General features: G+C 44.8%; 1 protein-coding gene across 3 annotated transcripts in view; it reads right to left on the bottom strand.

Moving 5' to 3' along the window:
* Positions 1 to 69: 69 nt before the first annotated feature.
* FLI1 (Fli-1 proto-oncogene, ETS transcription factor) overlaps positions 70 to 14,520 on the bottom strand; it is an 80,248-nt gene continuing 65,797 nt past the window's right edge. For all 3 annotated transcript variants that reach the window (XM_048968640.1, XM_048968641.1, XM_048968642.1), the window contains 3 exons: positions 3,460 to 3,522; positions 2,153 to 2,200; positions 70 to 1,398 (listed from right to left, as the gene is read on the bottom strand). In XM_048968640.1, coding sequence (XP_048824597.1) covers positions 869 to 1,398; positions 2,153 to 2,200; positions 3,460 to 3,522 — 641 coding nt within the window. In that variant the 3' untranslated portion in view covers positions 70 to 868. The remainder of the gene's footprint in view (positions 1,399 to 2,152; positions 2,201 to 3,459; positions 3,523 to 14,520) is intronic.

Below are 14,520 nucleotides of genomic sequence, written 5' to 3'. Positions count from 1 at the left end.
AGGGAAAAATAACTCTGCATAATTTATACAGTAATTTGCCTTCTGATTGGTTGAGCCTTTGGTGGCGGTCTGACAAACGCACAGCGTTCGCGAATCGGTAGCGGTTGGCGACCCCAGGCTCTGGCAGAGCTCAAGGACCTGCTGTCATCTGTCCCACTTCACTTTTGCTTTCAGAGAACGTATGTGCATGACGTCAAGTTACTTTTTTGCTCTGGTTTCTGGTGTTTCTGGAGTTAATACACAGTCTACTGAAGTTGTACAGCCTAGAAATTCCCTTCAATGCCCTTTACTTCTTAAAATATGCATGAACATATATATATATATATATATGAATACATATATTTTATTTCCAGTTGGGTGAACATCCTCATCTGCCTTAAAGCTAAGATTCCAGTTGTAGTCCCCTGCAGCCCAAGGTCCTCCTGACTTTGTAGTCAAATTCTTACCCTCTCCAAAGCGAGAAAATAATTGTAGTCATGTTTTCCTAAGACCCACAGTTGGATCCATGTCTTGTCAACCAGCTTTGAATTCTTAAAAAAATTCATCAAAAAGCTAATAGTCATTCCAGGTAACGATGAACAATCTTCATAGTCAATTCCTACAGAGGATTTAAGCGTTAAAAACCAAAGAAAAATGCAGAGTACTGGCCCAAAGAAGCATCCATCTCTCAGTTCAGGACACAAGAGGCAGAATTACAAAAGTAGAAGGTTTGATCCAGGAATAGCCAATATCCAGTTTTACTTCTGTCCCAGAAAGGCCACAATTATCCATCAAGGGTCCACAGAAAAATGAAACAAAAAATCCCAGATGTAAAAAAAAAAGAGAAGGTCCAACAAGACTGATTAAGGCCACTCGAAGAGAAACGCATCTAGTAATAGCTGCCCAAGTGTGGTGACACGTGGGCATTGGGATGGCGAGGAACGTTGGGGTTTGGATAAATGCTTCCAGCAGGGGAGGTCCAATAAGGTGAGGCTGCTCCAAAGAAACTGGATGATGTGACAGGCATGGAAGAAGGGTGTGGGGGTACAAAGTTCACCTTCTGCTGGTGGGCATGGTAAGAAGGCATGTAGGAGAGATCTGATGGATACTTGTACATTGGCGATTCAGTGGGATGAGGCTGGAGGGCCTGGGCAATGCCGTGAAAGTCAAATTTGTAGGCATACCTTTTGCCATGCACTTTGGTCATAATGTTCTTATCATAGTAGTATCGAAGGGCTCGGCTCAGCTTGTCATAATTCATGTTGGGCTTGCTTTTGCGCTCTCCCCAGCGCCGTGCCACTTCATCTGGGTCTGTCATCTTGAATTCCCCATTGGTCCCTTCCCACGTGATGCAGCTGGCGTTGGAACTGTCCGACAGCAACTCGAGGAGGAACTGCCACAGTTGTATCTGCCCACTCCCTGCAAGAAGCAAGCCAAAGAGGAAGGGAAATGACATTGTGCTTCCTGCTTAAACGCAAAGACAAAGGCAGGAAACAGAAGGACTATCTCGATCTTTACTGGGAACTGCTCCTTCAAGCCTTAGAAAGTCTTATGTAGGAATGGATAAACGATTCCCAGCAAACAAATTAGTCAACCCTTTGTTCTGTTTATGAGTTTGAGGTCAGACTAAATTTCATAATGGTCGCCTTTGGCCTTAAAATCTTTGAGCTATTCATAAACAGGTCTCTTTCTGAGCACACTGTTCTGCAAAACTTTTCACTGAATGGTTGACATAGCGTGTTTCAACTTTAAATTGCTTACTCTTTACCATGGGTATTGTTCTGGATACCTACAGTTTCCTCTCTAATTACAGAAAGACGTCTTCAGAGTTATGTCAGATTATTTCTTTCTCGGATGAGATGACTCCTGGTTTTATTATGTGTAGTTACTCTAACAGTAAAGGTAAAAAACCTTGTAAGGATGTTTCCTTTGCTATTTCCTTCAGGCATTCCTTCAGTAAACAAACAGTATCAATCCAAAGCTTATAGTTATCAGTCCCCACTAATTCCGTCCAACCTCATGAACATCCAGACTTGTGAGACATCAACTGCTATGATTCGTTGCCCTCATAACCAACTCCAGAAGCTGACAGCACCTACTCATCCAGCACACACAGCAGCAGAACATGACAAGGAAATGACAGCAGAGGTGCAGAATTCAAAGAGGAACTCACCAGGATTGGCAAGACGGCTACTGGTGGGCCCCAGGATTTGATAAGGATCTAAAAAAAGCCAACAACAAAAGCTAACTTAATAAAAGTTTCATCTAAAAGAAACAACAATTCATTGCTTTCCATTCTAGAAACCGGTTCGCATTTTGATCTTCTTCACTTGTGCCGCCTTTTCTCCTTGGCTGTGGGACAGACCTGACCTTAGTCCTTTTTTAGCAATCAACCATCATTTATTCATGGAATCCACAATGGCACCTTGGTTCTAACTTGGTTCAGACTTGCCAGCTCTCAAAGTTCATAATCTTTTGGCCATACCCTACGCTTATGTGTCAACTACAACATTCAGCTGCATGAGAAAAACAAGGTGGGAGAGCAGAGAAGAAATAGATCAGAAGCAGATAAATTGCTTCTAATAGGAATAACTGGTCAGAAGATAAGATTTTCAAATTCACTTGTTCACAGACCAGCTTGCTTCCCTCTGAGATCAATGAAATGTTCACCCAGCTCTCCCTTACTGAGGCAAACAAGAATGTTAGACAAATGAGAGTAATAGGAGTTTTATCACTGGCTCCAATGAGGCTGAGTGTTTCTTGAAAACTCCACAATGCATTTATTAGGAATGAATTCCTTCCCTTTCTGTGGGGCCTCCTCAGCCCTAATGTCTACACTTCTCCTTTGCTTCTCTCTGGTTTTGGTGATTTCGATCTACAGCATTTGCTCGTGGATTGAACTGATGCCAAAAGAACCAACCCCCTAAAAAAAAGGATAGAAAGCAGCTGTGCAAAGCAGAGAAGGTAGTATTTAGCTTTTCAAAGGCCCCCTGGGAAACAAGCAGGAAACACTACTGCTTGCTGTCCAGCAGGGTTTGCTTTTCTTATTTGGTTTCCTTTGACTCTTGGGAAGCCCTGTTGATTCTATTCAGAGATGCTTCCATTAGACATCACTGCAACAGAGGTGAGGAGGCAGTGAGCAGACACTCCACGGCTGCAGCAGGCACAGCTGCATGCTTTAACTGCACTGCATACCATGGTGCTTCAAAGCAGATGCAATTGCTGGGCACTGCACGTGACTCGGATGAAACAAGGATGTTTCTTTTGAATGGGGAAGGACAACGCAGTAAAACAGAAACAGTTTGGGACGGTTGCTGTCAATGCTGGGTCACAGTTGACTCATTGTTCTGAGACTTCCCTGTAGGGCTTTGCAAGTTGGTCCCGTGTCCATGGTTGTTGCTGCTTGGCACGTTTATTTCCCCAGTCCAGTACAAAATACAGTTACTCAGCAAATGCAGTGGTGGCACAGTCAACAATTACCTGGCTGGGGCCGTTGCTGTTCTGTGGTCTTGTTCACATTTTGTGTCCCTGCAACAGGAGGACCTGTAAACCCAAGGAAAGATCTGACATTATTTACCAGAACAGAGAGGGAAAAATGAACAGGGAACAAGGCAAGAGCAAAATACAGAGGAAATAACAGTGATTGAGACAGGAAACATTTTCTAAGCTTATAAAAAATGTGAGGTTTCACTGGAAATTACAAATGTCACTGTAAAATGAAAATATGCAGAGCAGGCAAGGAAAACACGATGTAGATGCCTCATTCATTTTCTGCCTTTTATTATCACTTAACTTCCATTCTCGTTCACGTGCATGAAAGAAAAAACTTGAATTTTTAAAAATGTATTAATTTTGACTTTTTTAATATGGAACCTTTTTCAGTAATTTTGGAAAAGCAATCTCCTTTTCAATTAACCTTTTAAAGCAAAAATTGTTGGTTTTACCAAATCAAATACTTTGCTGAAAATATCACAGCCATTTCTATACATTAATTTGACATTAAATCTGCTCCTCCTCTTCATATCATTTCTCTTAACAGAAAACTGTAACTCCAAGAGTACTCTCCACATTTAGAAGGCACATGGTTGACAAAGCTGCAAAGCAAAGAAGTGAGATCTGACTGCTGGGTTCTGCCACTTTGATCTGCACCCTGTAGGATCTCGTTGAGTCAGATGTGTCCATCTTGCACTGCTGTGTGGGGATGTGTCCCAGCAGTGGGAGCAGGGAAATGTGTGGCTTGGTATCATCTGCTATGTTAACCTGAATGCAGTCTACAGGAACAGAGAACTGATATTTCCCATGAGTTATCAGCCAGTGACCCAAGGAGTTTTGTGAACTCAGGGATGTAGCAAACTCAGTAAGAAGCAAAAGCAGTGGTTTGAGTTGCAGCTCATGCAGAAGGGGCCCTGGCTGCATGCTTGACTGCTTTCTGCAAAGTACCAAGGATCTCTGAGAGCCTGCCCAAGCTGCCTGCACCAGTCCCTGAAAGAATGACGCCAGAATTTTGTCATAACATAATTCTGGCTCTTGTCTTACTATTCCCAGGTTTTCCACTGTTCTGATGCTCATAACACAAGCTCACCGTGTCCATCTTCCCCACAGTCTCATTTTGATCTTCCACTGCAGAACTTGTGATTCACATTAGGACAACTTACTTTTAGTGAGGCCAGAATTCATATTACTGCCCCATCCTGTTCTCCTGACTGCATCATAGGAGGAGGGATCTAATGACAAAAGACAACAGGCACAGATGGGTTGAAATCAACTCCTCCCAGAAAACTTGCAAGAATCTAGCTTTGTACCTTGGTCTCAACACTCAGTATTATGCACACACTATTGGCTTTCCTCTCCTGTGCACCTCCTGTGCTCCTGTGGCCTTCACACAAAGACAGCAAGCTGTAAATATAATATTTGGGACTGGCTGTTTGGGCAGTGCTCGAATGTGGCACCTTCTGAACATGAAGTACAGCCACTGCATTCAATGGAGTTCAGAGTGCATCTTATGTCCTCCTAAAAAAAGGCCTCCTTTCTCAGGACAGAAACAAGCAGAACAAGAGGCTGAGATGAACCACAAAACAGATGGCAGCTCGAAAACCCGGGGAGGCCACGGACTTGACACACAGCAAAGAAGCTATTTTAAGAAGGAAAAAGATAAATGGCACACTCTGGGTGAAATTCAGAACGTCTCTCTGAGCTCACAGCTGGCACTGCCCCGTGCCCCGCCATGCCACGCTGCACAGCTCCCTGCAGGCACAGCGCAGGCACTCACACATTCCTCACGGCGCTGGGAAAACTGCTGCAGCTTTGAAATTACAGACTTCTAGTTATTGGCATGAAAAGGAAAACAGAGAGGGGACGGGAGAGAGGAGGGGGAGAGAGGGAGAGAAATGGGAGGAGGGAAGAGAGGGAAGCAGGGGGAAGAGAACTCATTTCGTGCGCCTGTTTTTCTTTTCTTTTTTGTTGTTTGCTTTTTTCTCCCTCTTTTTACTAGAAACCGCAAACCCTACTGCAAATAGATCAGACTGAAAAACAAACTGCTACGGTTACAGCCTGGTGCAAAGAGTGAGACAGGACATCTCTGCAAGAGGGAGGCAGCACCCCAGCCCTGTCCCCGCTCCCCAGGCTGGAAGCTGGCACTCAGCTGGGCACTGCCAGGGACCTTCAGGCCCAGCTCAACCCTCAGCAGCTGTTGCTGTTGTAAAAAAGCTGCTGTTGATATGATTTTCCTTGCTGGAAAGTCATGAGTGCTCCCGGAGCTCTATCAGTGCTGAAAGCAGGAGAGCAGAGATGAGGTCTGAAGCAATCACTGGCTTTTCCCATGTCCTCTTTGCAGCCAGTCTCTGACTTTCATTTCTCCCCTGGGATGTTTTTCATAAGTATTACAACTAGAGCTATTAGAGACACGTTTTGGGAAATATTTTGAGAGAAACATAGAGGTTCTGAGTTGAAAGAGAAAGGCAAAACCTCAGAAATTTCCAGGTTGAGATGCTAATGTACTTCTTTGTTTGCTCAATCAAAAGGCTTTGCTATTATGTGATTGTAATGGAAATATCACTTAACGTGAGCCTGTTTAAAAGAAAGATAGCAATTTTTCAACAGAAAAATAATGTACAAGTTGGGAAAAATATCCTTTCTGAAAAGTAACAGAATTTGTTTGGAAAATTCTCAATTTTCTCTGATTCTTTTGGGTCAGAAAAGGGAGAAGGGAACCAGGGGCCATGGATGGGTCGGTCGATTCACTTGCGTCAGCATGTTTCCAGTAAACAAATAGGCCATCATCTGGATAGATGATCATCCTCCTCCTCCTCCAGATGGAGAAACTCTGTCACTGAACAGGAGGATGCTTTGCTTAAAGTGTTGTGGAAAGAATGTGGAATGCATCTCCTGAGGATTTGTCAATGTTAAGTGACAGTGTCTCAATCAGACATGCTGACCAGGTGTGTATTGTTACGGCTGTTTGTGTCGCAAAGGATCAAGGCTTGGTCCTCCAGGTAAGGTTGGCTAAGGCTGTCCAAATTATCACTCAAATCCCTCTGAATGGGTTTCCTTGAGTGCACATTTTAGTCCTTAAATGTTGGCTTGGAAGAGCAGCACGCATTTGGCTGAGCCGAGGTTTAATCCAGATTTAGTGTCCCTTGGCTGAGTCCCTTTGCCTCAGTTTCCCACATGCAGGTTGGATCCTGGAGTCATGTGTGGGCAGAGGCAGCCGCTCTTGGGATGCGAGGCCAGAGCTGAGTTATGGCTGCGACTTCCCAAAAGTGAGGAGGGTTAAACGTAACAGCAACTGTAAGGCATTGCTATTGAAACAACGTGTTCACTCAGCTCCTGCAGCTTTCCAACTCTTCCTCTCAAAAAAAGAAAAAAAAAAAAGATTCCAAATCCACTCAGCTATTTTTGTTTTGTTTTCACAAAAATCCGTGCAACGTGAAAGAACCACATCAGCCCTCCCTGCTTCCAGGCCCAGACTCTAAAGCAGAACGTGTTTAAAGCAAAATGGAAAAGGCAGAGCCAGGGAACCTATCCAGAGACTCGAGTTTCTGCAAAAACAATCTCGTTCCCAGGACCTGACGCCCAGTGGCTTCAAGAGCTTCTACAGAACTCCAGCCAGACAGTTAGTTACAGGCAGAGCCTTATCTATCATTAAAATCACTTGGATTTTACACCAAAACTTGCCGAGCTATGGAAATTCAATTAAAAGATTTGGACTGAGGTTTTTTTCTGGTGTAAATCAGCAAATAGGTACAGGGAAGCTAGGGGGAAATTTATCCCAGCAAGGGATCGGGTCCCTCTGTCTGTTTTAGACTCAAATGACCCAGTGGAGCAACAGTCCTATGACAAATGTGTGTTCAATACAAAATGGAATTAAAGAGCACAAAATAAATCATAGATGCTTTCAAGAAATGTCATTCTGCAGCTGTCTGGTTTATGTCCAGAAATTCCCTAGAATGAATGCATACTCTATTATGAGCAAGGTAAAGGATATTAATAATGCTTTGCACTTTCACAGCACCTTTCAACTAAGGATCTCACAGCTTTGCAAACATTCACACTTGCAGTGTGCCTGCGAAGGAGGTTAAATATCATTTTATTTATTTACATGCATTAACGCACTTTCCTTGGCTTCAGCTGCCTGTTACCAGATGAAATTTCTTTCCCAGAAATCACGCTGTATGAAACATACCACATAGCATTGGTCCTTTCCTAACTCCATCTGTTTACTTCTCACCCCAGATCTCTCCTCACCACCCTCCACACCATTTGGAAGTTCTCATCCTCATCAAGTCCCCTTTCAAAGTCTATTGGTTCCACTGGAATTAGATGCCAATGAGAAATGATGCGGTGGTGAAGCAGTCTGCTGGGAAAGGGCTTAGCACATGTCAAAATTAGGGAGGTCAAGCCTGGCCATTAGGCAGGCTGTCAAGCAAAATTCAAGAGATGAGCTAAATTATCCTAATCTCTGCAGCTTCTTCTAGCCAGACTATCTGGAAGGACTTGGCTTGGGGAAGAAGATGAGGAGTGTGTCCCAGGCATCCCCTGAGTGAGTCTGAGGGGCAGGGAGGGGGAGAGCAGCTGCACATTGTGCAGTGTGGATGCAGGAGGCATGGCATTGCAGTTGGAAAGACGAGGCAGGCTCCACTGCACCACCAGCCCACCTTCACACACCTCCTGTGTGTAGGCTGTGCTGCTCCTGTTCCCCACACCTCTGGATGATATTTAGCCTAAATGGCATAATAGGCTCCTATATAGCTCTGGGCTAGAAGGGATGGGCAGCCATAGGCTCTCTTCCTTAGGAAACAAGGCTTAAAATCCCCAAGCAGGTTTCCACACCATAAGGAAGACCGTCCCAGAGGCTGAGCAGACCTTTAAGTTTGAATGCAATCTAGGGAACAAGCCACTAGGGATAAGATATGATGTATTAAAAAGCAAACCCTCAAACAAGGGCAATGTATTTCCAGACAGAATTTGGCCTTACAAATTCAGTGAAGTAAACAGGGGAAAGAAGGCTGCAAATCTGAAGTGGGCTATGGGATCCATGGGATTGTCCGTACAGAATACATTCTGTTCTCTGCAATGAGTCCTTATGCTTCACTAAGAAGAAAGATCCTGGCTTAGTGGCTGGAATTTAAATTAGCATCTCTAAATGGGAAAAGCAGACCCAGGTGTCCTTGGGGATCCAGACTTGTGATTAATCAAAGTGGCCACTTGGGGCTTGTGGCAACTTGGGGTCTTGTGGCAACTAGTAGAGAGAGAGAGAAGGGAGGGCATAGGACAGCACTGCTTTTCCTGCCCAGGTGAGGTGGTGCATGGTGGCTGGGACCGTAGGCACAAGGGAACAAACCCACTGCTGCTGCAAAGCAAACATGTAAGCAAGTCCTGCCGAGCTGCTGAGCACCCAGCCCTCACACTGCCATCATTTAACATCCTGGAGATTGCACTGAAGAGGTGGAGCTGTGTTTAAAGCCAGTTGGAGAGAAGAAACCTGGACTGTGGGTTTCTGGAGGGGCAAAGAAGCCAGAAACACCTCCAGCTCCTCCTAGGAACATTAGATGGATTGTTTTAAATCGTGGCAGCAAACATAAAGGTTGGAGAGTCAGCAAAGGTCTTCCCAGGCCCACTCAGGCTCAAAGTATGAGTGCTAAATGCTCAGCACACACGGTGCCAAACCTTACAATGCCAGCAGCAATCTTACACCAAGCTTTTCTCAGGACAAATGTGTAAGGCTCCATCTGCAGGAGGTTTAGCACTGTGTGGCAGAGATGGTAGAACTGAAGTAGAAAGCAGAGCAGTGTGAGGAGTCCTGTGGCCTGTTCAAACAGTTTGTGCACATCACAATGAATTGCACATCAGTGCTTGCCTTCCTGCAACGTTTAGTCCTGTAGCACCCACTCAGGCATGAGCTACGAGGGAGACCTTGGAACCTCACCCACAGTATGAATTGCATTGAATTATTTTCAATTTCTGCTAATTAAAATAATTAGTTAGCATGTATGCCACATGTCACACTGTGTCACTCGCAGCCAACATTACTATGACTGTTCTCATGATTATGTAAGACATCGCAGTGCCTTTGAGCACAAATCTCGTTTGTTTCTACTTCAAGAGCAGAATACTTTGCTCCTTCTGCTAAAGATTCACCAGCACAGAGATCGTATGTGGAATTAAGTAATTCCAAGTCTCTCCAGTAAGGGGAAGCAACTAGCTGAGTGCAAAAGTATTTCAAAATAACTTCTGTACAGTTCCGTTATCAGACTGATTATTTCACAATTTGAAAACCAAATAAACACATTTTTTATTATCAACTCTGCATCGCTATTAATCTGTTGCAAAACAGAGAAACTGACAGAGAGCAAAGCCAAGACTTGGAACAACATTGTCTTCTTGACAAGAAGTCACCTCAAACAAAGTGAGAAGGGACTAAGGGACAGCTGGATTTACATAGGTGATCTGCTGCAGAGCATGCATGTGAAGAGCAGGATTCACAAATGGAATCACTGGAAGCAGCTAAAAGCTCTGTTATGCACTGCAATCTTTAATGACATACAGATCAAAGAGATCAGCTTTTCTCAGTGTAACTCCCATTCTGGGTTTAGCTTTGGATCCAAGCACCTTGCCCAAAGCCGGCTGCTTCCCAGCGTCAGCCAGGAGCTGGAGCTTGGCAGAATGCACGTACAAAATGAGGGACAAAGGGTGACCAAAGGAGCTCCTGCACAGCCTGCAGCTCTACTCCCCCACTCTGGAGGGCTCTGGCCTCCAAACTTTGGAGTCGTTCCCTGTTTGCTTTGAGTCGCAGGCGACAGCCCCCAGTTGTGCGAGCATGGCTAGGAAAACATCCTTGAGCTGTGCAGCAGTGCAACTTCCTGATTCATGTCTGAGTTACCCGCACAATGCTTACGAAGACAAGTTAGAAAGAAAAGGAGGAAGCAGTGAGAATTTTTCTGTTGTTGTTGCTTTTTTTTTAATAACGGCAGCAGAAGTCCCAGTGTGCAGCCCATGATGAGGGCTGCATCCTAAGAATCCCTCCCCAAGCCAGCACTGAAAAGCAGACACTTTGCAGCCAATGTTCAGTCACACACACACACACTATGGAACCATGTGGGGCTGCAGATGAAGATCCACGTGCAGACAGGCATGCTGCAGACAGACAGACTAATGTGCATCACCATGCAAACAGCTCTGCACAGGCATAGAACTAATCTGATGGGTGGGGGGGAGGGAATTGTTGATGTGTTTGAAGTATTGAAAATGCACAAACACAAATGGAGAAGTAAAGAAGAAACATGCATTCACAGGGAAAAAAGCTCGACACAGCAATACACACATAGGAGAAAAGGGAAGGGAAGGGAAGGGAAGGGAAGGGAAGGGAAGGGAAGGGAAGGGAAGGGAAGGGAAGGGAAGGGAAGGGAAGGGAAGGGAAGGGAAGGGAAGGGAAGGGAAGGGAAGGGAAGGGAAGGGAAGGGAAGGGAAGGGAAGGGAAGGGAAGGGAAGGGAAGGGAAGGGAAGGGAAGGGAAGGGAAGGGAAGGGAAGGGAAGGGAAGGGAAGGGAAGGGAAGGGAAGCAGACATGCACAAGCTTTGTAGCAAGCGTTTCTACAGCAAATGTGCATTTACAGCATTTAATCCAGTACTAGGAAATACATTTACTCTTGTCTTAGGAAACAACCCAAGTGCTTCCAAGAGCTTTCGGTGGGAGGGACTGCACCCCAGCAAACATGTAACCCCCACACACATGTGCAAAAACAGTGCTTGCAGTGCACCCTAGGCAAAAAAATAATAGCTCTTTTGCTGGGAGAAAAGGAAGGATAATGGTTACTTAGAAAGTGCTCCAGACAAGCTGTCAGGTTGAATTCAGAGAACTGGAGTCTACTCTGGGACAGCGCTGGCTCAGGGCGATCCCTTGTGAGTTGGGTTTCCTGCCTGCTACAGCTTAAAGACAACGATTCTTTGTTTCCAGTTTTTCTGGTGAAAAAACACACGCCTGCCTCCGAAGAGGGTCAGGGAGAAAGCAGACAAAACACTAACTCTGGAATTTCAAAGGAAAACAATTAAAAAAAAAGTAAGAAAAAAGAAAAAATCCAAGAGCGCTAGCTACTGTCTCTCCTGAAATCATAAATCCCTGCTTTGGCCACACAGTCACATTAAAAGAAGCACCAGAAAGCCTCCCCTTCTTCTGCCATGAGCTAGAGATGGGTGAGGTGCTGCTGTCACCAACAAATGCACACACAGACAGCTGAGAGGGCATGGAGTTGCAACTGCTTTCTCTAACACGAATGACTCCAGAGGGTTTGTAACCTTTGCTGTGACCAGGGGACCTTGCTGACACATTTGGAGAAGAGTTTACTAAAAGTGGTCAGGATTTTTCACATGGCAATGTTTTAGACCTGAAAAATGGCCTTTCTGAGAGAAGAATTTCATGCAGGAGTTTCAGGCTCTTTTCCTGAGGGACCCGTGCTTGTGCAAGCAGGCTAATTGTGCTGCTTGCCCCTCTCAATCCTGTCCCCAAAACTGCTGAACCTGTTACCCAAAATTTGGAAGTGGGAGTGGTGAAGTTTTAATGTTTCTACCAGTCTGAAAGGAAACTGCTGGGAAAGAGAGGACTGGGAAAGAGAAGGCTGCTGTGAAGCTGCAGCTTGGACTCACTTTTGAAGTACTGAGGAATTTGCACAAGGGAGATGTTACAAATGCTCCAAAATCAGGAGACTTTTCCTTAGGAGCTCATAGTGAACGTGGGCCCAAACTCATGCTGTGTGTTCAGAGCTCACTGGTTTGATTATCTTTTATAATCTGCCAACAGCTAAACAAAACATGTACGCAAGTACAACTTATGTCCAAACAGAAATATTCAGTGGTCCCACAAGCACTTTCATAACGCAAACACAAGCATGTAACAGCCACAGACTAACTCCTTAACATTTGTCTCCTGCATTCATCTATTCATGTACAAATCTGCCTCTGAAATTCAAACTAGTGCATCAGCTTTTCCTGTACCCTTCTGCAGAGGCAGACAATTGCCTGAGTCGAGATTGGAGTTATGAGGCTTTGTGCTCGTCCTGATCTTCCAGCTGACTGCACTGCCATAGGCTGAGCAGGGATGAGGACCTGTGCTGAGCCCAGCCTTCAATGAGACCCTTCCTAACCTGTAAGCTGGAAGCAAACACCCACACAGAACTGCTCCTATAACTTGTCATGAATGTAATTTTGACACTGACACATAATGGTTCTAGCTCTCTGGAATCTGCCAGCGCTCCTGCTAAGAGATTGGCACCTGGTTCAAACCCTCCACAGCACTTTGGCCTGAGTATTAAGCATGTCAGTTCTGCAGACCCCAACATGCTTAGAAGTAAGTAGAGGCTTTAAAGATGTCCTGGCCTGAGGCCAGAACAGTCACAACTATACAAGACACAACTCTTTGGCCCCCTAAATGTTGTTGTACGTAAATACACCTCCCATTTCCCTATGGAAACCTGGTTAAATGACAGCATTCTGAAGGTGAGCAATTTAAAATCTCCATGGACCGAGGCAGATTATGCAGTCTTAGATTCTTCTCCAGTGTCTCCAGAACCTACAGTAGGTCAGTCATTACTCCAAACAGTCACGGAAAATGAAGCAGGCCATCTCTCTAGCAGAGTGCTTGGAGAGGGACACAAATCTTTCCATTCAGCAATGAGAGCAACCTCGCTTCATTTTCCAAAAAATTGTTCTCTCGCCAAAAAATACTGGTGATTTTCATTAGAGCAATTTCTTGCTCAAAGGCAGCTGAAGACAATTTGTACCAATGACGCTAAATACCATTCTCTGAGTGTTTATGAGACTGAGGAGCTCGGGCAACAACAAGACTTCTTTGAACACAACCACGATTCTACCTACATGATCTGAGAACGAAAGGAACATGCTTTGCACAAAAGCTGTCCAAATTTACAGCGTCTGTTTCTGCCATGAAAGCAGTTTAACCCTTAGAAAGCAGTGCCACGGGTCCTGCTGACACGTATACAGAACTGGCATTGCAGAAGAGAGGTGGGCAGAAGGCTGAAAGCAAAAAGGGAGCAAAGCCTGCAGCTGCAATGTGTCAGAGCAGTGGTGTCTGCAGAGCTGCAGCATGAAACCCAGAGCTGTGAGAGCAGTGCTGCCTGGCGGGTCCCAGCTCAAGTGGTGTCCTGTGCTCCTCTATGACACAGGGATGCTCTGCCTTGTCCACAGCAGGGGACATGGGAAGAGCAGAGCCATATGCAGCTTCCACCCCACAGATGGAACATCTGCACCTGTCTCTGCTGCAGCCCTACTTTTTTTGCCATGCGGGTTGGTTTTCACACTGTGTGGATGGCACATGTTGCATAGAGCATACAGGCAGGTGCAAAGAGCATGCATTTCTCCCTGGAATTTGCACAAGCAGGTTACATGCTTTAACTGTGTGCTCTTAGTGCAAGAAAAATTACAAGAGAGGTGAAGAAAACAGTATTTTCTTCCTGTCCCTGACAGGCATTTCACAATTCCATCACCTCCTCCTGCTCTGCATTTGAATCCTCAGGGGAGAGTGGTTAGAAAAATTTGTTTGTCTGTTTTCATGCACAGGTGTAGAGAGAAGAAAAATTGGCAGGATTAGTAGATTCATTAACGGAAAATTAAAAACAAATAAAACAAGGCAAAGCAAGAAGAAAAACTTATGAAAAAATTGTCATTTTGAACTTGAAGTTCCTTTTCACCACCATCTTCAACACAACCCATTAAAAAGCCTTAAAAGGAAGCAAAGAAAGTCTTCTTGTCTGATGGACTCAACAGAGGCTGAGGAATTCCTTGTCCAGTTTTATGTCCATCACAAATTTCCTCTGGGAGATTGGACAAGACACTTGGCTCTGCTCTCCCAATTCCTTATCTGTCAGCCTGTCATGTTCACATCTCTTATCCTGTCATCTTATCTCACTGATTATATTTGGAGCACGAATCAGTTACACTGATTGGTTAAATTGAAATGAGTTGGTTTCTCCTAGAACAGTATTCAAACATGAAACAAATGTGAAGGAAATGTATGTGCTCTAGGAAGAAATGG

This window comes from Lagopus muta, chromosome 22, assembly GCF_023343835.1.
Source record: "Lagopus muta isolate bLagMut1 chromosome 22, bLagMut1 primary, whole genome shotgun sequence".
Taxonomy (NCBI): domain Eukaryota; kingdom Metazoa; phylum Chordata; class Aves; order Galliformes; family Phasianidae; genus Lagopus; species Lagopus muta.
Note: the sequence above shows the minus strand (reverse complement) of the source record. Positions and strands in the feature narration are given on the sequence as shown.